Source organism: Camelus bactrianus, chromosome 12 (genome assembly GCF_048773025.1).
Source record: "Camelus bactrianus isolate YW-2024 breed Bactrian camel chromosome 12, ASM4877302v1, whole genome shotgun sequence".
NCBI classification, from domain to species: Eukaryota; Metazoa; Chordata; class Mammalia; order Artiodactyla; family Camelidae; genus Camelus; species Camelus bactrianus.
This window is the reverse complement of record NC_133550.1, coordinates 12668582-12691298: the sequence shown is the minus strand read 5'-3', so window position 1 is coordinate 12691298 and position 22717 is coordinate 12668582. Positions and strand designations below refer to the sequence as shown.

The window sequence follows — 22717 nt, the reverse complement described above, 5'->3', positions numbered from 1 at the left end:
TCAAGGCTTTCTGCCCCATGGAGATTTTGTTAGAATTTTTTAGAATCATTCTTGCTGTGCTAATCTGTAACTGTTTTAAACTTATTTTTATTATGAGTTGGTTCTACAACAAATATATTATAATAAAATAAAGAGAGGGACCTCACAGTCTTGTAAGTTCATTACAAAACACTTTAAAGAATAATGCTATGTCTCTGCCTACTGAATTAAAATAGCCTTTGAAATTCCAGGGATAAAATATTCTAAGGATTAAAAAAGAAAGAAAAATTGCTTATTTCTTTATAGCATTAACCATGTTAGATATATATAGGATATTGCTTTCACGGAAAAATATGTGACTCTTGGTACCGTTTACAACTTTTTCATAGAAACCAAACCAATAGCCAACCTATTTAAGGTATAAAACTACAATAAAATACATGCCAATTATCAGCTTAACTTGCTCAGTTTAATCATTTAAATGATTATTATTAGTAAAATATATGTTTAAAATAATAAAATTTTTAAAATGAATTAAAAAAATAAAATTTAGAATCATGTAAATCATATTAACTTTCAAGGGCATGGTACAAATTTACTCTATCAGTTTTGGACGAAAATCTGTCCCACCAAAAAATACAAAAACTTTTACAGGGAAATCTAAAATCTATGTTCCTAATAGAGTTGTGGTATATTAATAATTGTAATCCTAAAGGACTGACCAGTCTGCCCTACAGACCCACCACAAATATCTATTATTAAGAAATACATATTGAATTGCAGCCACTATGACTTAAAGAAATGTAAACAGTTCATGAAAATTTGATGTTCTTTCCCATGAGGTAAAACAGTTGTTTAATTAGCAGTAGTCCCTTCTAATAATGTCCCAGGGGTCATTTCCCCAAAGCCAGTTACATTTTTAAATATTATTACTAGAATATATCAACCATCTAATGCCAGTGCAAGGCAAATTTGTCTAAGGTATTTGCTTAATTCTGAAGATTTGAGACAAGTCACAGATTTCAAGATCAGTTAACCATTCTCACAAAATATTACTTATCTTTTAAAAAATCATTAAATTTCTAATTAAAGAAGAAATACGGGATTTTATTTGGTAAGATAGATCCAGATATTTCTTTATGATTTATTTTGTTCCTTGATTTAAAAATAACTAATTCTATCTGTGCTCTGTGTATAACAAAAACATTTTAAGAAAAATAAATACGGGATCTTGCTTATATATGAAAAAAGGAATAACTGGATGCTTTACTAAAATAAAAGAAGACAAAAAATAATAGAGCTTTTGTTCTGTCTAGAAAGCTACAGAATGCTAAGGAAGAGCATATTAAGAAAACAATGGTTGTGTATTTAAGAAATGCTGTGGATTTGAAACTCACAGAGTAATTTAAATTCAGATTTTGGGCTTATTTGCTCTCTGGTTTTTACTAATTTACATTTGGGGTTGTTAGAAATGCTGTTCTAGTTAAAGAAATTTAATAATGATCTCAGCTTCAGGCTGTAACTCCAAATACCGATATAATTGCATTGGTTTTGTAATCATTTTTATGAGAAAACATAAATTTGTGAGAAACCTGGTTAGAATGAATGATAAAGTGTATTTTCTAGAAAATTTTGAAGCTGGTCTACTTCCTGAGAAACATCTCTGGCCTCATTAGGACATAACCAATAAATTAGTGGACTTAAGTAAATGTCATTAAATTATTAAAACTCCATGCAACAAGTAAAATGGTACATTCTCTAGAGCTGTGTAGCAATAATGGAAACTCATCTATAGTTTTAAAGGGTTTAAAAAAGACATCAGCATAAGTCTGTGGTAGTAACTGCAACATCACTACCAATGCATCTTGTTTTTTAGAGAATATATGCAAAGGAATCAGTAGTTTTTTTTTTGTTTGGTTGGTGGTTTTTTTTTAAGATATAGAGAGACTGAGAGGGACATTTGGAGGTACATTTCTGTGACACTGTAAAACTCTAGTTCTCCAAACTTTTAATGAATTTAAATGTGCCCATGCAAGGTAGAATATGTACAGTGCTAATTATCAAATAAAGAAACTGACAATTTTCTTGGATAACCTTATTCAGATCTCATAGTGGAGACCATGGATGGTACACTGTAGAACTTGGTCACTCAAGGACCAGCCATTTAACCTAGCATTGTTTTCTACCACCTTAATTTCAGAATTCTGAGAGGCAGTGGTGGTGGAGGCATTTCAGGGATATGCTAAAAATCATTGGACTATTACAAAATCTTGATACCTTCATCAGTTCATATATATAATATATATATATGTATTTTCTTTTTTGCTTAAGACAAATGATGGAGTATTTTTAGAATCACAACAAGTCTGGAATTGTTGCAGAATGCTGGTGAACATGATAATGCATGTGAACCTATTTTTAAGTTTTGCTAAATATACCAGGAATGATAATAATGTTGTTGCTGCGATTAATGATGATGCGAATAGTATTGAAGTGGGATTTGCAATAGGGGTGAAAGGTAATGGTCTCAATCACCGCCACATCTATTACCTGTTATTATGGGGCACTAGCAGCATGGATGTCTGGGATCACCAGAGTTCTTTTCCGTATGCTATGGAGGATATTGGGTTGAGAATTTACCATAAACAAAATGGATAAGTGAGATACTACCAAAGCACATATATCTTTGAAGTAGAATGAATACAGAAGGGTCATTTGTTTCAGAATAGATCTATAGACTGTGAGTTTTCAACTCCTTATTTGCAGAGGGGAAATCTATTTTAAATATCTTTTGACTTTAAAATAAAGTAGTTAAGTTCTTTTAAATTAAATTTGAAAAACATCTTATAAAATAATTGATCCAATACATACCTAATCCCAAATATTTGAAAAAAATGAAACATTGTGCAGCTCAGCTCCAATGTGGCATTAGGAATAACTGTTTTCCAACTGATGTTTTTGTGATTGCTAATGTTTGATATGCTATTGCTCAGGAAGATCTGTACAGAAAATATTTATATCATTGTACTTACGATCAAAATAGCCTACTCTAAATAAGATACAGTGTTTGAGATCATAATAATTGAATGAGTAATTTCATGATTGGATTTTTATTGGACACACAAGAGTAAGGGACGAGTTCCCACTTGTGACCATGCAGATCTGGAGAAAACGGACAGTCTGTTGAGAGTTTAGCTAAATTACTTCATAATACTACTCATTCAGTATCCATTTTGTGTGGCGACTGGAGCACGTACCCTAGATAACGGCCCAGGAGTCATCAGTAAATGTTAAGTTTCTTCTTTTTTAATTTATTTTTGAAGGGAGGGGAGGTCATTAGGTCTATTTATTTATTACTAGTTTTCTCTTTTTTAATGGAGGTACTGGGGATTGAATCCGGGACCCTGTGCATGTCAAGCATGCGCTCTACCATTTAAGCTGTACTCTCCTTCCCAAATGTAAGTTTCTGATATGACCCCTGCCAACTGCCCTTGTGATAGTCTCCCCTGCCTTCCAGGCCTTTCCCTTGTGTGCCCCTTAGAGGAAACCCCTGGGAAGCATACTTGCTCTTTTTTAATGAATTAACCATTCTGGCCTTAGCCAGGGAACCTGAAAGGACTCCAGCCTTGGACCCTAATAAAGGCACGTAGCGCAGATCCAGCATCTCTCTCTCCAGGATCCTGCCTTGACTTCCCCCTGTGGTCCCTCCTCCAGGACCTGAAAGTAATAAACTTCTCTATTTCACTTTGCCTTGTGATTTTTTGTTGAAGCCTCGCTCACCATCCTACAGTTCTGGGCTCCTCTCAACGATGCTAATTTAGCAAGTCACAACACAGTGGGAAGCAGAACTATTTTGATGGCCAGGAACGGAGATGAATGTTAGAAGAAAGACGTCTACATTGCGACTCATATTTGTTCAGAAGGTTGCTTTTTTTAAGTCCAACTCAAATAATATGACTGTGTGCATAGTAAGAAACTGTGGCCCTGTGGAATGAAATTATGGTTTATGAGGCACTATCAAAATTCGTATAAATTAGCAGTCTCATGAAGACTGCAGAAAAGCAGCAAAATCATAAGTACATGTTATGTTTTTGTTTGCTTATGTTTATTTACTGAGTTTCTCTCATATATACATATATGAGTATGTACGTGTATATATGGATGTAAATATGTGTGTGTATAGTGGATGGTATGGTGTAATAGGCACTCCATGCAGTAGAAACATGTCATTTATGTAATCCGAGATTGGAAAAGTCAAACTAGCCCAGAATTCATCTTTTTGCACCCTGGATCTATTTTTTAAAAATTCATAGATGATTGTCTTTTAATTATGAGTTGTCTAAACTCTTTCTACTTCGTAATGAAAAATCGCATGCCTCTGATGAAGAATACAAGCTACAGCCTGTGATCACTGATGAGCGAAACACTGCACCAAGGTGATTAGCAGTTAGCAGGATTCTTGCAAAGTATTTCTTTTCCCCATATTTTATCTCACTGCAAACATTCTGCTTCAGAGAAACAGAATGGGAAGACAACTGAGATCAGAGATGCGTTTACGGATTTTATTAATATATTTGAGATTATATCTATATTTAGAGTATCCTTGGATACACATACTTTGATTCTTAGAAACTGGGCTAAGATATGATTTGTGAAAATCACACCCAAGTGACTGAGTTTATTCTTCTTGGTTTTACCAACAACTCTGAGATGCAAGTTTCCCTCTTTGTTTTGTTCCTGGCCATCTATACGGTCACTTTGTTCGGCAATTTTCTTATTGTCACAGTTACCAGCGTGGATCCTGCTCTTCAAACACCCATGTACTTCTTTCTCAGAAACCTGTCCCTTCTGGAAGTCTGTTTCACCTTGGTCATGGTGCCGAAGATGCTGGTAGACCTAGTGACCCCCAGGAAAATCATCTCTTTTGTAGGCTGTGGTACCCAGATGTACTTCTTTTTCTTCTTTGGCAGCTCTGAATGTTTCCTTCTCTCTATGATGGCTTACGATCGCTTTGTGGCCATCTGTAACCCTCTCCGTTATTCAGTCGTAATGAATAGGTCCCTCTGCTTGTGGATGGCTGTGGGTTCCTGGATGTCTGGTGTTCCTGTCTCTATGCTACAGACAGCTTGGTTGATGGCCCATCCTTTCTGTGGACCAAACACCATAGACCACTTCTTCTGTGATGGTCCCCCAGTGTTGAAACTAGTCACCCAGGATACAACCATGTACGAAATGCAAGCACTTGGCTCCACACTACTATTTATTATGTTTCCCTTTTCCCTCATTTTGGTTTCCTACACCCACATTATTAAAACCATCCTGATGATGCCCTCTGCTACTGGCCGCCAGAAGGCGTTCTCCACTTGTTCATCCCACCTTATTGTGGTGTCCCTTTTCTATGGAACAGCCAGCTTGACCTACCTACGGCCCAAGTCCAACCAGTCGTCTGAGAGCAAGAAGATAGTATCGTTGTCCTACACTGTCATCACACCTATGCTAAACCCCATCATCTACAGCCTAAGAAACAACGAAATGAAGGGGGCAGTCAAGAGGACAATCACTCAAAAAGTCTTGCAGAAGTTAGATGTGTTTTGAGCTCTGTTGGGTAGAGCTGTTTTGAACAAAGTAGGAGCACCACAAGCCTTGAATAAAAGCTTACAAGGAGTGGAAGATTTGCTCTTACTTTGTCAGGCTCACTTACTATGACAGGTAAGTCTCAGGATTTCAGTCAGAGTCTCAGCTCAAATTGGGATAGTTGAGAGAATCTTTATGAAGGGATTATTCACAAACTGTGGGGCGGCTCATATGGCGGAACTTCCTTATCCCTTGATCTGAAGGGCAAGGAGAAGGAGAATGAACTGGAGTCTGGAGAATGCTAAGACTATAAGAAAAAGCCACTCGCCAGGAGCTCTCTTCTTTAGAAGAGGAAGGCAGCCATCCCAGCCTGATTCTGCCCTGACTCTCTCAAATCTACTGCTGGTGTCTGTTCTTGACTAAACCAAATCTGAGACAGAGGGCGAGAATGTCCATCGATGCAGTAATCAAGGGACCATCTTCTGGAGCATGGATCAGGATGGAAAAATTTATGAAGGGTAAATGAAAATATCACCAGAAACCACTATTTATTCGGCAGCTAATGTGATGCAAAGACTAATCTGTAATGTGTTTTGAGTGAAGTTTTAAAAGGTGGAGAGTATTGAAAGGTGGAGATTCGCAGTTGCCAAGAATTCATGATGCAAATTCTTTATATGTGTGGCTGGTTTAAATAAGGTTATTTAATAAAATTACCTTAGTATTAATATTTGGTGACACGATTCTGAACTTCGTTGATCATTGGATCAATTGGTTACTCATTTGTATTAATCAAATGTGACTTAGAATTTAAAGAACAAACTTTATTTGACACAACATTGTAAAATGAATATAACTCAATAAAAAAATGTTTAAAGGCAAAAAAACTCACACCTTATTTAAAATGAAAAAAAAAAGAACAAACTTTGCTTGATAATATTGTAAAAGCAAGAGTAAAGATAGTAAGAAGCAACATGATTTATGAAGTCACTGCCTATAACAAATGTGACTGAGTCAGTTTAATTTTGGAAAATCTCGTATTTCCATTAGCAAAGGAAATATATTGGCTTTGAATATGTAATTTATGCATAATGGTAACAGTTGCTCTAAGACTTCATTAGTCAGTGTTTTTCTTCACTGTACAAAATTTTCTTTAAGCAATAATAACTCCCTAATCATTTGTTGTCAATTTTCAGGAAAATTTAAAAATCATTGTAAATTTCCAACTTTTGATGACTATTTTAATTTAATTGTGATTCCCCGAGGTTTGCATCCATTGAGTGTGGTGGGAGTTTGGGGTAGGAAATATCAGTTCTTTTAAATCTTTCTCCTCCAATGGCCTTTTAATTTCTTAAGTCTAGCTCAGATATTTTAAAATTAATGTTACTAAGTTCAATGACCATCTGGTAAGACTATTGCAATGGTTTCCTGCTAGCTGTATGTGACTCGAGTAGATTGTGAGATTGTAAAATGAATTGAGTAGTGCATGTGTTATGTATTTAATAACTAGCAAAATTAAACATAGAATAGAATAAAATAAGCAATATATGAAAAAAGCTTATGGGAGCACTTGATACATAGTAAACACTATCTGATTGTTTGATAGTGTTTGTTAGAATAACAAAATATAGAGGATTCTGCAAATGTTTTAGTTATGCATACATTATCTTCTGAATGAAATGTAAATTAATTTCTTCTGTAAGGTGCGAGCAAAAATGTTAAAAAGTGATGCACCTCTTGCATATCCTGTTATTTATAAACTATGATTTTTTTGTAGGGAATTTATAATATAACTACTATGTTTCAAATAGTTTTATTAAAATTGATACAAGTCACAGAATTACAAGACCTTCATGGAGATTTTTTTTTTTTTTAATTTTTAGCCTCAATTTACAAGTTGATTTTTTTCTTTAAAGTTCCAAAACCTAGTTAATAGGGTCAGTGTGATATCTAGAGGTATGATTGAAAAGATTGGTTTGGTAAGTTGTTGTCCCAAACAAGTGATGTCATCACTAACGGTAATTCCAGACTTTACTTTGGGCCAAATATTTTCATCATTGTTCTTATGGTGATACAATTGACTTTTTGGTTGTAGTGAAAAGACGTTTTGCATGAGTCCTTTCTAAGTTTACAATTCCGTAGACTACTTCCAAATATGTTTCCCTTATCGTAGTTACAAGCAATTTTGGAAATATTTCCTCTAAATGTCCTTAAGTTTGAGTGTTAGAGGGTGTCATCAAAGGCCAAACCTCATACACATAAGATAAGAATTGGTTAGATTGGTTAGTTTACATATTATCCAATCCTGTTACATACAGGGGAGCCGAGGTAAGAAGAAAAATCAAGTGCATCTGGTATTTCGGCATAGCTTAAAAAGTCTGTCTTTGGTTAATTTGAACAGCGCTCAAGTCAAATTAACGAATCCAAACAAATACATAGCATTGCTTCATATTTATATTTTAATGTGAAATGAACAAAACTGTCCTAAAGGAGTTTTAGATTTGTTTAGGAGACATAACTTAAGAACCATTAGCTAAGGGGGTAGGGTACAGCTCAGTGGTAAAGTGCATGCTTAGCATGCACGAGGTCCTGGGCTTGGGGTCGGAGTACCTCCGTTAAAAAATAAATAAATAAATAACCTAATTACTACCCCCCCCCCAAAAAAAAGAACCATTAGCTAGTAAAAATACAATTATATAATGAAGTGATAAAGCAAACTTCTCACTCTCCAAAATCAATGCTGCAGTAACAAATACATGCACATTTATAAATTAATATCGATAGTGAGTGCTGTGGGTGTTTGGGTAGCAGACAGAATAAAATTTATTTAAAATGATGATTCATTGTGGAATGAAACCTACAGACTTGGCAGTCAGATAATCACTCATTTGAATTCAGAATTCAATACTCAGTAACAACCTATTTATCCTCCATGAACTTTCATTTTTTCCCGTGTTTGTGGCAAAGTCAGGTGAGTTTCTATTGTGCTGTTACAATTTGATGTACCCAGAAAAGAAGGGACAGTGATTATTTACAGACCACATAGCCTCTGGACTCCTCATTTTATGATTCTTAGGGGAAGGCTGAAACCATCTTCTATGAAGATGTGAAGCCAGATACACCATATTTTATCCAGACTCCCTTACAGCTAGTTGATGGGTGTGCAACCTAAGCTCACGGAATCACATTTTGAATCTCAGTTTAACCACGCAGAGAAGTGAGGGCAGTGGGGATGAAGCCAGGGGCTCCCAGCGCCCAGGGACCACGGAGACTGAAGCGCTATGGCGGTGCCAGTGCCTGATGCCCGGAGTGCTAGCTTAAGCTGTGGCATCCAGGGTCCAGCAGGGCCACAGCAGTGTGTTGATACAACTGATTCTGGAGCGTTAATTTGGATGTCCACTGTGGTCCTGGTTATGCTTGCATTTCCCTTCCTATTGTGTATGTGGTGTGCTTCTAAATATTTTTTCAATATTTTTCCTGTGTAAATCATTGAGTCAGTTAAAATTCTTTTTAAGTGAAGAATGCTAATGGATAAAAATCAAACAAATCAGGAAACAAATGTCATTTGACTGAATTTATTTGAAAGATCCATCAAAATGGCTCATACAGAAGCCTTTTGGAAGGAACACTTGAATCTAGAGGGAAAAATTTTTGCATCTATATGTATATTTGGTATATATAGATATGGAGAGATAGAACCCTCACTTAGATGTGAATAACCTTCTATGTGTGTGTTACTTGGGTATCTGGAAGACAGTAACAATTTAAACAATAAGGCTTTTAAATGTGACCTTAAACACTACAATGGTATTTTTTATTTTTAGATTAGTTGAATGTGCTTTTTTTACTTCAACCATTGGCAGATTTGTGAAGAAATGTTACATTTTGTTTAAAAAGTGATAATCAGTTTTCAATCCACTTTTTAATCTTAATGTGAACAAAAACCATATATGAATAAAGCAAAATCAAGGTGTGGTAAAAAAAAAAACACTAATCTTAGTTTTAAAAAACCCAAGTGCATATACATCAACTAATATTTGCCAAGAGAGACAAAAGTACTCAACGGAGGAAAGACAGTCTCTTCAGTAAATGGTGCTGGGAAAACCAGATATTTGTATGTAAAAAATGAAACTAAACCTTTATCTTACATCACTCACAAAAATTAATTTGAAATGGATTAAAGACTTAAATGTAAGACATGAAACCATAAAACTCCTAGAAGAAAACAGGGAAGAAGCCTCCTGACGTGGGTCTTGGCTATGACTTTTGGATAGAAAACTTAAAGCAAAAACAACAAAATAAAAAATTAACAAATGGGACTTCTCCAAACTAAAAAGCTTCTTCTGCACAACAAAAGAAATAATCACCAAAATGAAAAGGCAACTGCAGGATGGGAGAAAATATCTGCAATTTCTCTAATAAGAGGTCAATTTCCAAAATAAATAAAGAACTCATACAACTCAATAGCAAAAAAACAAACAATCCAATTAAAAATGGGCAAAGAACCTGAACGGACATTTTTCGAAAAAAAGATATTCACATAGTCAACATTTGAAAGGTGCTCAATGTCATTGATCGTTAGGGAAATGCAAATCAAAATTACAATGAATTATCAACTCATACTGTTAGAATGGCTACTATCTAAAAGACAAGAGATAACAAGTGATGGCAAGGATGTGGAGAAGGGGAACCCCTTGTGCACTGTTGGTGGAATTGTAAATTGGTATAGCCACTATGGAAACAGTGTGGAGGTTCCTCAAAAAATTAAAAATACAACTACTATATGATCCTGCAATTGCATTTCTGTGTATTTATCCAAAGGAAACAAAAGCACTATATTGAAGAGATACCCTCACTCTCATATTTATTGCAGCATTATTTAAAATAGCCAAGACAGGGATACAACCCAAGTGTTCATTACAGATGAATAGATAAAGAAAATGTGGTGTATATACACATACAACAGAACACAATTAAGCTATAAAAAAGAAGGAAATCTTGCCACTTGCAACATGGTTGGAACTTGAGGACATTATGCTAAGTGAAATAAGTCAGACAGATTAAAACAAATACCGTATGATTTCACTTACATGTAGAATTTAAAGAAAACCAAACTCATAGAAAAAGAGATCAGATTTGTAGCTTATAAAACTATTAACTCTTTTGTTTGTGAAATTTGCATGCATTTCCACATGATTTAATCAGAAATATTAATCAGAATAAATTTCCAGGAGGAGATGACAAATTTCTCTTAATGTTACTCCTTGAGTGATAAATGTTATAGTGAAATTTATTTCCTTAACTGAACACTTCAGAGGGCCTTTCAGATTAGTCTATTTCAAATACTTGATATAAATTCAATATTTATTTGCAGTTTGTTCAAACTGTTTTTGATTTGTCAACCTTATCTTTCTCTGTATTGAAGTATCTTTGGATTACTTTGGAGAAAAGAGAGAGTTCACTCAGAGTATTGATCCCTTGTGAAAAATTAAGGTAATATGGCATGCTGGGATAGTTCAAGCCTAGAGAAATTGTTATAAAAGAAGATTCAGGTAAAAAAAAGATTCAATTAACATATATTTATAGTATCCTAAGTATGTGCTAGTCACTTTCATAAGTCTTAAGAGATACAGCATTAAGAAAATCCTTCACTTAGTGGAGCTTATATTTTAGTGAGGATGACAGACAATAAACACATAAGGAAATAAAGAAATCACAGAATTTAGGAGTGATGTGAACAATAAAAAAGTTTACCCTGTATAAAACACCAAGCAAGTTAAGGTGTTAGGCAGTGACTGAGTGGGGGCTATCTTGTGTCGTGGGGTCTGGGACACTTCCTGAGGCATTCCCACTTCTGAGATCTGAATGTCATGAGAGAGAAAGGACAGTGCAGAAAAATGGAACAGCAGGTGCAGAGGCTTTGAGTTGGCAAGGTGCTTGGGTGACGAAGAAATAGCAAGATATACACCCAGAGCAAATGAATCTGAAAAATAGTAATAGATAAATTCTAAGAGCAGTGGAAACATACAGAAGGCGTGGCAGGGGATTGTAACCTGCTCTGCTCCACCACAGGACTGCCTTTTTCTTCCTCTTCCTCGCGAATGTGACCCATCTTTGTTGGGAGAGAAAGCCAGGCTATTCTTGAGTGTTTTGAAGCAAACAAATTCTGACGGCCCAGGGAGGATTTCCCAGTGGGTCCTAAAGCTTTATATACTCCGTTTCAGCCACAAAAGGAGCTGGATTTGGAACTAAGGCAGAACTGATTCCCCTGCTTGAGGTAGGAGAGGGCTGGCGATCGCTGCAGTTAACTAAAGATGGTGTAGTCTCATTATTGCCTTGTTTGTCTACCTTTCATGTTTGCTTGCTGACATAACTGCACATGCATTCTTTTTAATAAAACTTTGATAGACTTGAACAAATACAGGTAAATATCTCAAAACATTACATTTTAGCAGTGAAATGTATGTTCAAGTACAAAATATTACACTATTCTCAGAATTAAAGTGGTAAAATAAATCAAATCATGTCTTTTTCCCCTGTTTTTCCACTATGCCCATTCCTACTTTTCATGTATTTAATTTTCTTAAATTTCCTCTTAAATGTAATCTATAACAATACTCTATAAATAAATAGATATTTGTTAAAGCTTTGGGTCCACCACAGAAGGATACAGAGGTCAAACAGACGAAAGGGCAATTTTGCCAGGAAGATTTACTGTATGGTAGAATTACGTCTGGAAAATTTGAGGGTTCAGATCTCTTAATCTTATAACTTTAGCCAATTGGCACTTTTATAGAAAATTGTCCCTTGTTAAATACCTCTATATTAACATATTTATAAAATATTAAAAGAAAATTCTGAGGAACTGTATGCATAAATTCAATTGGAGTTTCTATTTGCATAAAAGCTCTATAGCATTTAGTAAAACAGGTCTGAATATAAAGAGAAATCAAAAATATATTTTGCATTGAAATTTTTACCAAATCTGTAAAATTTTCTTTTAAAAAGATATAAAGAAAAATAGAGCCTATTATTGTAAGCTGTTGATTAATTTTAAAGTTGAATGAATTAAAGCACACTAGATATAACTATAAAATAATTTAACTTTATGATCCCGTGCTACATGAAGGTAATTTTTTATAAAGAAGAAAAGAAACAATTTTGTTAATTGTGAGTGTCAGATAAAATTGTATGGAGAGCTGAGCTTGGATTTACGTCTTAAGGAACTGTAATAGGTTGATGGGCAGATCCTGCATGCAGCAAGAAACACGATCAGTGAGGTTTTTTTTTACTTAATATTTTACCGCAGATGGGTTAATCCATATATTTATGTTAAATGGTGATCTCATTTACTGAGCCCTTTTCATGACACAGAAACTGTAAATAACACGAATTCCAAACACTTTAAGGATTAAGAAAAAACTATCCAGGTTTTGAGCTTCAGTAAGTGCACAGAATTATTATTCAAAATGAGAAAATTGAAATAAACAAAAATAAAAACACAAAGCAGAACAAAACAAAACAATCAAGTTCAATTTTATTCCTAGAGTTCATACCTTGGATTATTTGTATTTGTTGGCTGATAAACTGAGAGTTAAAAGGCTAATGTAAGAAATTCCAAATAAAGCCTGCTATCTAAACGTTTCTTCAGATTCATCTATGCATGTGACAGGAGACAATAATTTATAAAGTCAAACTAGAATAGAAAGAATAAGAGGGAAAACATAAACAAGTGGGGAAACATGAGAAATAAATATTGATATAATTTAAAAGAAACAGTTGAAAATGTCCCTAAGAAGCAGGACCTTTGTTATTTATGAATTAAGATAGGGGAATGTGTAAATTTTTCCACCAAAAGAAATGTCTGTAAATCAACTATACTTCAATAATAATAATAAAAAAGGTTATGTCCTTTGAAAAATGAGGGATAGAGGAAGATTCTGATTTTACATTTTACTTCTAATTCTTTTGACCTTCATCTTCTATTTCAATAAAAAACTGGAACCGTTTGTTTTATACCAACCTTTATCATTATTACTATTTTCTCCCTTTTGTGTGAAGTTAATGATGGGAAACCAAACATCAGTGATAGAGTTCATTCTTCTCGGGTTGACAAGTGACCCCAAGCTTCAAGCTGTGCTTTTTCTTTTTCTGCTGTTAACTTACATGTTAAGTATCGCGGGAAACTTGACTATCATCACACTGACCCTGCTGGATTATCGCCTTCAGACCCCTATGTATTTCTTCCTCCGGAATTTCTCTGTCTTGGAAATATCTTTTACTTCTGTCTTTGTTCCCAAAATGTTAGTCAACATTGGAACTGGAGACAAGACTATCTCCTTTGCTGGTTGTTTCACTCAGTACTTTTTTGCCATCCTTCTGGGAGCAACCGAATTTTACCTGTTAGCTGCCATGTCCTACGATCGCTACGTTGCCATTTGCAAACCCCTACATTACACAACTATCATGAGCAGAAGACCCTGCATTCTCCTTGTCCTGTGTTCCTGGTTCTCTGGTTTTCTGGTTGTCACTGTGCCGCATGTGATGACTCTCCAGCTGCCGTTCTGCACCTCCAACGTCATCAATCATTATTGATGTGACTACACAGTACTGGTGCATCTGTCCTGTTCAGACACACATTTCATAGAAGTGATGGAGTTTGTCCTTGCTTCGGTGACCCTCATCTTCACCTTGACGCTCGTGATTCTTTCCTACACCTACATTATCAGGACAATTCTGAGAATCCCTTCTGTTCAGCAGAGAAAAAAAGCTTTTTCTACATGTTCCTCTCACATGATCGTGGTCTCACTTTCTTATGGAAGCTGTATCTTCATGTATATAAATCCCTCTGTGAAGAATGCAGTGACTTTTAACAAGGGAGTGGCTGTTTTAAATACCTCAGTTGCCCCTCTGTTGAACCCTTTCATCTACACACTAAGGAACAAGCAAGTGAAAATAGCCTTCAAAGATATGGTCAGTAAGATAACGACTTTTTCCAAAAATTGAAACTATCTGAGGTTCATTATTAAAACAAATAATAAATGTTGGGAGGCTGTAGGTGCACATTGTTGTAATTTTAAAATATTTTCTATATTATATTACTAATATTCCTATTCAAACCCTGAAACAGTAAAACTACTTATTTAATTTAGCTGATTTTTTCATCATTTTACTGTTCTTAAAAATTTAGAGGTCTCTGTGTGTGTGTGTTTGTTCTCTAAAGCTTGCGTGCTTTTTTCCTCATATGTACCTCACTTTTAAAGAAAAGATTTAAGGAAAGTCAGAATTGGGAATATTACTTTTAATAGTTTGTTTTTTTACAACCCGAGTTTTTCTTATCTTGTCCATTGCCACATAGTCTTCCATCTCTATTCTTGTAACTGAATTATTAAATACATACACCAAAGAAATTTATTCTAGCTTGTTAATGATAGCTTAAGTAATATATTAGAGAACTGGTATAAAGTTGGTTATTTTCAGATTTTATAATGTTCAGACTTAAACTTAGTCTTTTTACAAGGATTATTTATATGAGAACCTAGGCATGCACAGTGTTTGAGGTAAGACATTTCTAAAGAAGAGAAAATTAATATATGTTGGTTTCACCATTGATGGGGAAATGCTTAATGATGGTTTACGCACAGATTAAGCTCTTTAAATGAACCCATGAAAGAGGCAGAGAGGAATGTTTCAAATATAAGCTAATTAGAAGTATGTTATTATTAAGCAAATATCATATAATTTAGTGTTGTGCATAGTCATTGTTCTGGTTCTCATTTACAAGAGTATAAAATAAAACTATGTTAACATTATCTATGGTAGTAATGATTTTATAGCCTTAACTCATATTCTTTCTAAATTTTATTAGAGGTTTAATGTTTAGTATCATTAGCCAATAAATATGGATGCAAATTCTTGTTTTTCAGAGAATTGAATGACTAAATATTCCACTAGGAGAATATTCACAGAGTTGGTATTAATATTTCTATTTGACCCCAGAACTTTGATGTTTTCAAAGCAGTGAAAGTTTGTCCCAATCTACTAGTCTTTTATTTTTTAATGATTATTGGTAGGAAATCTTTTCCAAATCTTTGTTTATTAAATGTTATTCACATGCATATATATAGTTCCCTTAAGCATTATGTTTTTAAATAAGGATTTCCCAAGATAAAATTAGTTCTTTACATAAATTTGCTTAACGTTGGTTAAGGATTAAGTTGTTTTCTTTAACTGGACATAATTTTTCTAGTAAGCAAAAAGACCCACTATCTAAACTTCCAAAAATCCCCGGACTCCTTATTTATTTGTGTGGTGAAAATCCATATAGTCCTCGGTTTAATTACTGTGTTGAATGAGAGGCTGCTCTTTTTGAGCTACTAGCTGCCCGGTTTCAACCCAGACTGCCATCAGAGGGTGGGGATCCACCATCTGTGATCCTAAGGATTGCTCTCCACCTACTTAATGAAAAGAACATATTATTTGCTCATTACGTTCTAGATTATTTATCTATATTATACTTAATATAACCTTTAATCATCAAATTGTTCAAATCATACATTTCTTGAGACTTCAGGAAGTTACTGAACTGATGTGTCTTGGGATAGGAAACATTTCTTATATGATAACCTTTTCTAGCAGTAGACAAAACTTCATTATCAATGTGAATCAAATATTTAAATCTAGTATAATGGAACAGAAGAAAAGGTTATATCTCACTCAATTCCTCTTAGCAAGTAGGAGAAATAATAACTTGGTGAAAATACCACTATATGAGTATCATTTATTAGATATAGTTAAAAACAATTTATTTTGCTCCCAGCTAATCTAGGTTGAAAGTGATATTTATAAAGTATTACATATCTAGTATGTGAATTTAGAAAATTGGCAGAACTGAGAAAATTGTTATTGCACATTTTGTCAAACTTCGATAATTTTCTCATTAAATTTTAAATCTTATTCATTAATAATTAAATCTGATAAATTTTAAAATTTATTCTTACATCTTAGAGCCTTTTTCTAAAGTGGTGATATTTGTTCTAACAAAATACTGACTTTATTCTTAAATATATGTCATCCAATAAAAATGTGATGTTAACAAGAGGAGACTTGATAGCATTATAGTTACAAGGTTATGGCCATCTCTGTGCTGGTTCAAAAAAAATTTAGATTAACTTCATATAAGTAAAACATCCCTTCTTTCATTATAGCCTGTTACCATTTCAGCACTCCTACATTCAAAAAATCCATAACCCATAACTTGTGGCTGTGGCATTTTCAGATATTGCATGAGTGAAGGTTTTTTTGTCAAAGTTTGCACTTGGACATTTTACCTTAATTTCTTTTGTGAAATTTCAGGATTTATGGCACCCATTAACATTTAAAAGTTTCTCAGTGAATCAGTGATTCCAGGTTTAGAACATCAGTAGTTGAAATAAATAGTAAAATTCTTAAAGATAATTTTCTAATTGGGAGAAGATAAATGTGGAGCATTCTATCCATAAGTCAATAAAAGAGAATTGTGGCATCTCTCAGTTAACAATATTTTATCAGTTGACAAACACTTAAAATCTTTGCCTATAAAACAGAAGCATAGTTAAGGCTTTAAAAACTGAACTGAGATTTGAAACATCACTCTTATAAGGTGAGGGGGAATTTATAGTTTTGAAGCCCAAATGGTTTAATTGCTAAATTAAAAATATCTTCAGAGGAATCGTATCCTACATTACATAATATTTATAATGTGGAGGATACAGTCTGAAATTCCCAATATATAAAACCAAGGGAACAAGTGACTCCTTCACAAGGGAAAAGAAAACTGGTAGACATCAATCCTGAGATGGCTACAATGCTACAGCTAATTGTAAAGGATTTACAGGAGTATATAGAACTATGCTCAGTTAATGAATAAACTTCAGCAGAAAAATGCAAAGTAAAAAAAGGAACAAAATTTTAAAAGTTTGTAAGTGAAAAATATATCTGAAAAAAAATCATTTATGGATATAAAAGCAGATGGCAATGATGGAGAAAAGAGTCAGTGAACTCCAGAAAATCCTAAGGGGGAGTGGCTAAGGCGGCAAAGTAGGAAGACCCTGAGCTCACCTCCTCCCATGGATATACTAGAATAACAACAATTTACAGAGCATCTGTTGGTGAAAATGACCTGAAGACTAGCAGAAAAGACTTTCCACAAAGAAAGATACAAAGAAGCAACCACAACAAGATGGGTAGGAGGGGCAGAGACAGGTAGAGTGAAGACCCACACTCCCAGGTAAATGACACACAAAAGGGAGATTAATCAAATTGCAGAGATTCTCCTGGAGGAGCAAGGGGTCAGAGCCCCACTTTAAGCTCCTCAGCTTGGAAGTCCTGCACTGAGAGGACAAGACCCAGAATGTCTGGCACTATATGGGCAATTAATTTACCTTAAGGTTGTCAAGAATATACAATTGGGGAAAGACAGTGGTGTTGGGAAAACTGAGAAGCTACATGTAAAAAAATCAAATTAAACAACTCTCTCTCACCATGCACAAAAATAAATTTAAAATGAATTAAAGACTTAAATATAAGACCTGAAACAATAAAACTTCTGGAAAAAACCTAGGCGTTGGTCTCATTGACATTGGTCTTAGCAATATTTATTTGGATATTTCTCCTAAGGTGAAGTATACAAAAGCAAAAATAAACATTGAACTAAAAAAGCTTTTGTACAGTGAAGGAAACTATCAACTGAAAGAAAAGGGTCACCTACTGAATTGAAGAAGTTTATTGCAAACAATATATTTGATAAGGGGTTGTATCCAAAATATACAAAGAACTCATACAACTCAACATTAAAAAATAAACAACCCATTATAATATGGGCAGAGGAACTGAATAGACATTTTACCAAAGAAGACAACCAGATGGCCAGCGGGCACATGAAAAGGTGGTCAACATCACTAATTAATCAGGGAAATGCAAATCAAAACCACAGTGAGATAGTCTCACACCTGGCAGAATGGCTATTATATTAAAACACACACACACAAATTACAAGTGTGGCAAGGATGTGGAGGAAAGGGAAACCTTGTGCACTGTTGGCGGGATTGTATACTGGTGCAGCCACTATGGGAAACAGTATGCAGATTTCTCAAAAATGAAAAAAGAGCTGCCATATATGATCCAGCAATTCCACCCCTGGGTATCTATGCAGAGAGAAATAAAATACCAATCAGAAGATATATGAACCCTGTGTTCTTTGTGACATTACTATAGCCACAATATGGAAGCAACCTAAGTATCAATCAATAGATGATGGATTAAGAAGATGTGAGATAGATAGATAGATAGATAGATAGATAGATAGATAGATACACACACATATACATACACATAATACACACACACACACACACACACACACACACACACACACACACACACGCTGGACTATTACTCAAACATGCAATAGAATGAAATCTTGCCATTTGTGACATGATCAAACCTAGAGGGTATTATGCTAAGTGAAATAAGTCAGACTGAGAAAACTAAATAATATATGATTTTACTTATATTTGGAATCCTTAAAAATGAACAAATATAACTAAACAGAAACAGAGTCACAGATACAGAGAACTGGTGATTGCTAGAGGGGAGGGAGTAAAGGTAGGGGAGAGAGAGTGAGGGGGATTAGTATGTACAAACTTTCAGTTACAAAATAAATGAGTCATGGGTGTAAAATATGCATGTGGGGTATATAGTCAATAATTATGTAATATCATTACATGGTGATAACTACAGATGATAACTAGAGTTTTCATGGTGATCATTTTGAAACATAGAAAAATCAAGTCAGCATGTTGTGTCCCAGGAACTAACACAGTGTTCTAGGTCAATGCACCCCAATGTTCATAGCAGCACTCTTTACAATAGCCAAGACATGGAAACAGCCTAAATGTCCATCAACAGGTGACTGGATAAAGAAGATGTGGTATATTTATACTATGGAATACTATTCAGCCATAAAAAATGACAACATAATGCCATTTGCAGGAACATGGATGTCCCTGGAGAATATCATTCTAAGTGAAGTAAGCCAGAAAGAGAAAGAAAAATACCATATGAGATCGCTCATATGTGAAATCTACAAAAAAAAAAGAAAGAAAAGAAAAAGACAAATGAACATAAATACAAAACAGAAACAGACTCATAGACATAGAATACAAACTTGTGGTTGCCAGGGGGAAGGGAGTGGGAAGGGACAGACTGGGAGTTCAAAATATGTAGATACTGACAGGTATATATACCATAGATAAACAAGATTATACTGTATAGCACAGGGAAATATATACAAGATCTTGTGGTAGCTCATGGTGAAAAAGAATGCAACAATGAGTATATGAAAAGTTGTACTCTACACTGGAAATTGACACAAAATTGTAAACTGACTATAACTCAATAAAATAAAAAACAAACAAACAAATTAATTAAAAAAAAAAAGATCAGGTTTGTGGTTATCTGAGGTGGGGGTTAGGGAAGGTGGGGCTAGATGAAGATAATTAAAATGTACAAACTTCTAGCTATAAGATAAATAAGTACTAAGGATGTAATGTACAATATGAATAAACTTAACACTGCTTTATATTAATATGAAACTTGTTAATAGAGTAAATCCTAAGACTTCTTATACCAAGGGAAAAAAAATCTGTTTCTTTAATCTTTATGAGATGATGGATGTTCACTAAAGTTATTGTGGAAGTCATTTCATGATACATGTAAGTCAAGTCATTATGTTGTACATATTAAACTTATATAGTGCTGTCAATTATATCTCAATAAAACTAGAAAAAAGAAAAGATTTCTGTCTAGTACTCATCTTTATGAGAGAATTCCAATATTTGTATATATGCAAATGAATGCATAAAAATAGACTTAGCATTGTAACCAATGATGTGAAATTGGTAGCAACCTAATTCCCTAAATCTTAATCAATAATGAAATTACCAAGTTATAAACAAGTCTCCGTGGGCATTCTGTGCAATCATTATAAAAGGATGAGTTCCATCTAGATAACATGACAAGGAATAATATCCAATACGTATTGTTAACTGAAAAAAAAAAAGGAAAATTGTAAAATATTTTCTGAAGTAAAGTTGTATTAGTGTGAAGAAAAGAATGTATCTCTGAGTCTGTGACTGTGACTGTGTTTATGGCTGAATATATAGAAAACGTATCTGGTAGAACATACTTTAAAAGTTTAACACTGTTTAATTTTAAGCTTTGAGGGCCAAGAAAATATCAGTTGGAAACACAGGGTCATTCCATATGTCACTATGTGCTATTGATCTGATATTTAATTCTCTGACATTTGATTCTCATAACATTAAGCATATATAACTACTAAAATTAAAAACTAAATTTGTAAGTACTTTTCTGATTTTTAAAGATATTAAAATGCTGTTTTTATTCATTCATTCTGCTTTGTGCTGCTGGAAAAGTGTAAATGAATAAAACAAGAGCACTACCCTTGATGAAGGGTCCACTTTGGTGTAGCTCAGACCTGTGTTTAACCAACCCCGAAGGAATTGAGAATCATCTCCCGAGTGTAGACTGAGTACCATGTGCATATTAGAGAAATTAAGTACAATCAAAGGGAAACCAGGTTGCTGGTATAAGCTGGTTGGTGCACTTTTGCTTTTATCTCGCTCTACTGATTAGCTCCTGGAAAGGTATCTGTCATGACATCACTACATCTCTTGAGCTTATTTCTCCTTGCACCTTCCTCTCTTCACTCTGGTCTCAGATTTATACAGTGACCAGAGAAAGTAAAATTAGCTTTGGGTAACATTCAATCTTCATCTTGTCCAGCCAGCTTTGAAATGTTTACCTTCCAGTCATTAAGCAGTATTTCCTGAAACTTTTCTTAAAGAACTCTCAGGATTACAAGAGTAGTTTCCTAAAGTTAAGGTCAGAACAATGTTTATGTTCATATGGCAAGATAAAAGAAATAAAGAGAAATTTCTTTAACTTGTAGCAGATGTTATTTTTAAAAAATGCATGAAATCAAGCCTGTTTTTCTCCACGTGAGAGGCTTTTATGCGGTAGACAGAGGCAAGGATGAGCTAATGACAAAAAAGTCTCCTGCAGTGTAATATGAACGCATTATATCTCATTTTTTAAGTAAATTAAGAGAAATCTGGGATTTTCTGACTGGAATCGTTAGATGTATCAGAAAGTAAGTATACTTCCTATTTTTCAATGTGTACTTTTATCTTTTTTTCCACTCAAAAGTTTATTTTGTTGAAATAAATTTCAGGGACCATCAAATTATCACTTTAACAAATTCATTGTTACTAATTTTGCATTTTAATCATTTAGTCATTGTTCAAACAAAGCAACAGTTTCTGCCTTTTGGTCTGCTAATTTTGCTAACAAATTATAACAAAAACATATTTATTCCTAAAGGAACAGAATGCCGACTTCCAGAAAAAAATTAAATAAAAGGAGAGAGGGAGGAAAAGGGCACAATACAACCTTTGATACTTATCACCTGCTGGCTGGTCTAGGTCATACTATAGAGAGAAAATAATACAGTATTATTAAGAGCTTACACACATTTAAAATTCTGGTTGCTAAGAATGAAGAGAGATCAAGACAGATGAAAAGCCATATGGATTACATTTTAACAATTTTGGTTTCTATACAGTAAATCTTACAGAGAATTTTAGTTATTCTGATTATTTAGTCTCCCAGGAAGAAGGCAATGGGATATTTCGGCACTAAAAAACTCCCTTGAGGTCCATCTTGGTGTCAGACAAATTTAGTAGTAAAAAGACAGAGTGAATATAGTTTAAAAAAAGGTTTGATTGTTAATTTAAATAAGCATCATAAAAATTACATAAATGTATCATGGATCAGCATGTTACAGAAATATATTATTGATATGGCTCTGTGTGAGCATTAATATCTCTGGTTTCTGATATCTTCCCATAATTTAAGTAACTTTACTCTTGTTTACAAGCAAGGCATTTCTTTCTGTCAGTTGTATTTAAAAGAATATATATTAAGAAAAAATATAAATGAGGAATCTAAAAAAAGACAAATGAACTTATTTACAAAACAGAAACAGACTCAGACATAGAAAACAAACTTATGGTTACCAGAAAGGGAGAAGGGGTGGGAAGGGATA

The 22717-nt window shown here is 34.1% G+C and overlaps 2 protein-coding genes and 1 long non-coding RNA gene across 3 annotated transcripts in view; 2 read left to right on the top strand and 1 right to left on the bottom strand.

Moving 5' to 3' along the window:
* The window catches only part of LOC141579365 (uncharacterized), a 441343-nt gene that overhangs the window by 20061 nt on the left and 398565 nt on the right, over positions 1 to 22717 (bottom strand). The window lies entirely within an intron of this gene.
* Positions 4624 to 5574, top strand: LOC105076327 (olfactory receptor 10A7). The gene has a single exon (XM_010964439.2). The coding sequence runs from the start codon at positions 4624 to 4626 to the stop codon at positions 5572 to 5574; it is 951 nt and encodes a 316-aa protein (XP_010962741.2).
* Positions 13618 to 14556, top strand: LOC105076328 (olfactory receptor 6C4-like). Its single transcript, XM_010964440.3, is given in 1 exon segment — positions 13618 to 14556. A coding segment is annotated over 1 exon segment (939 nt).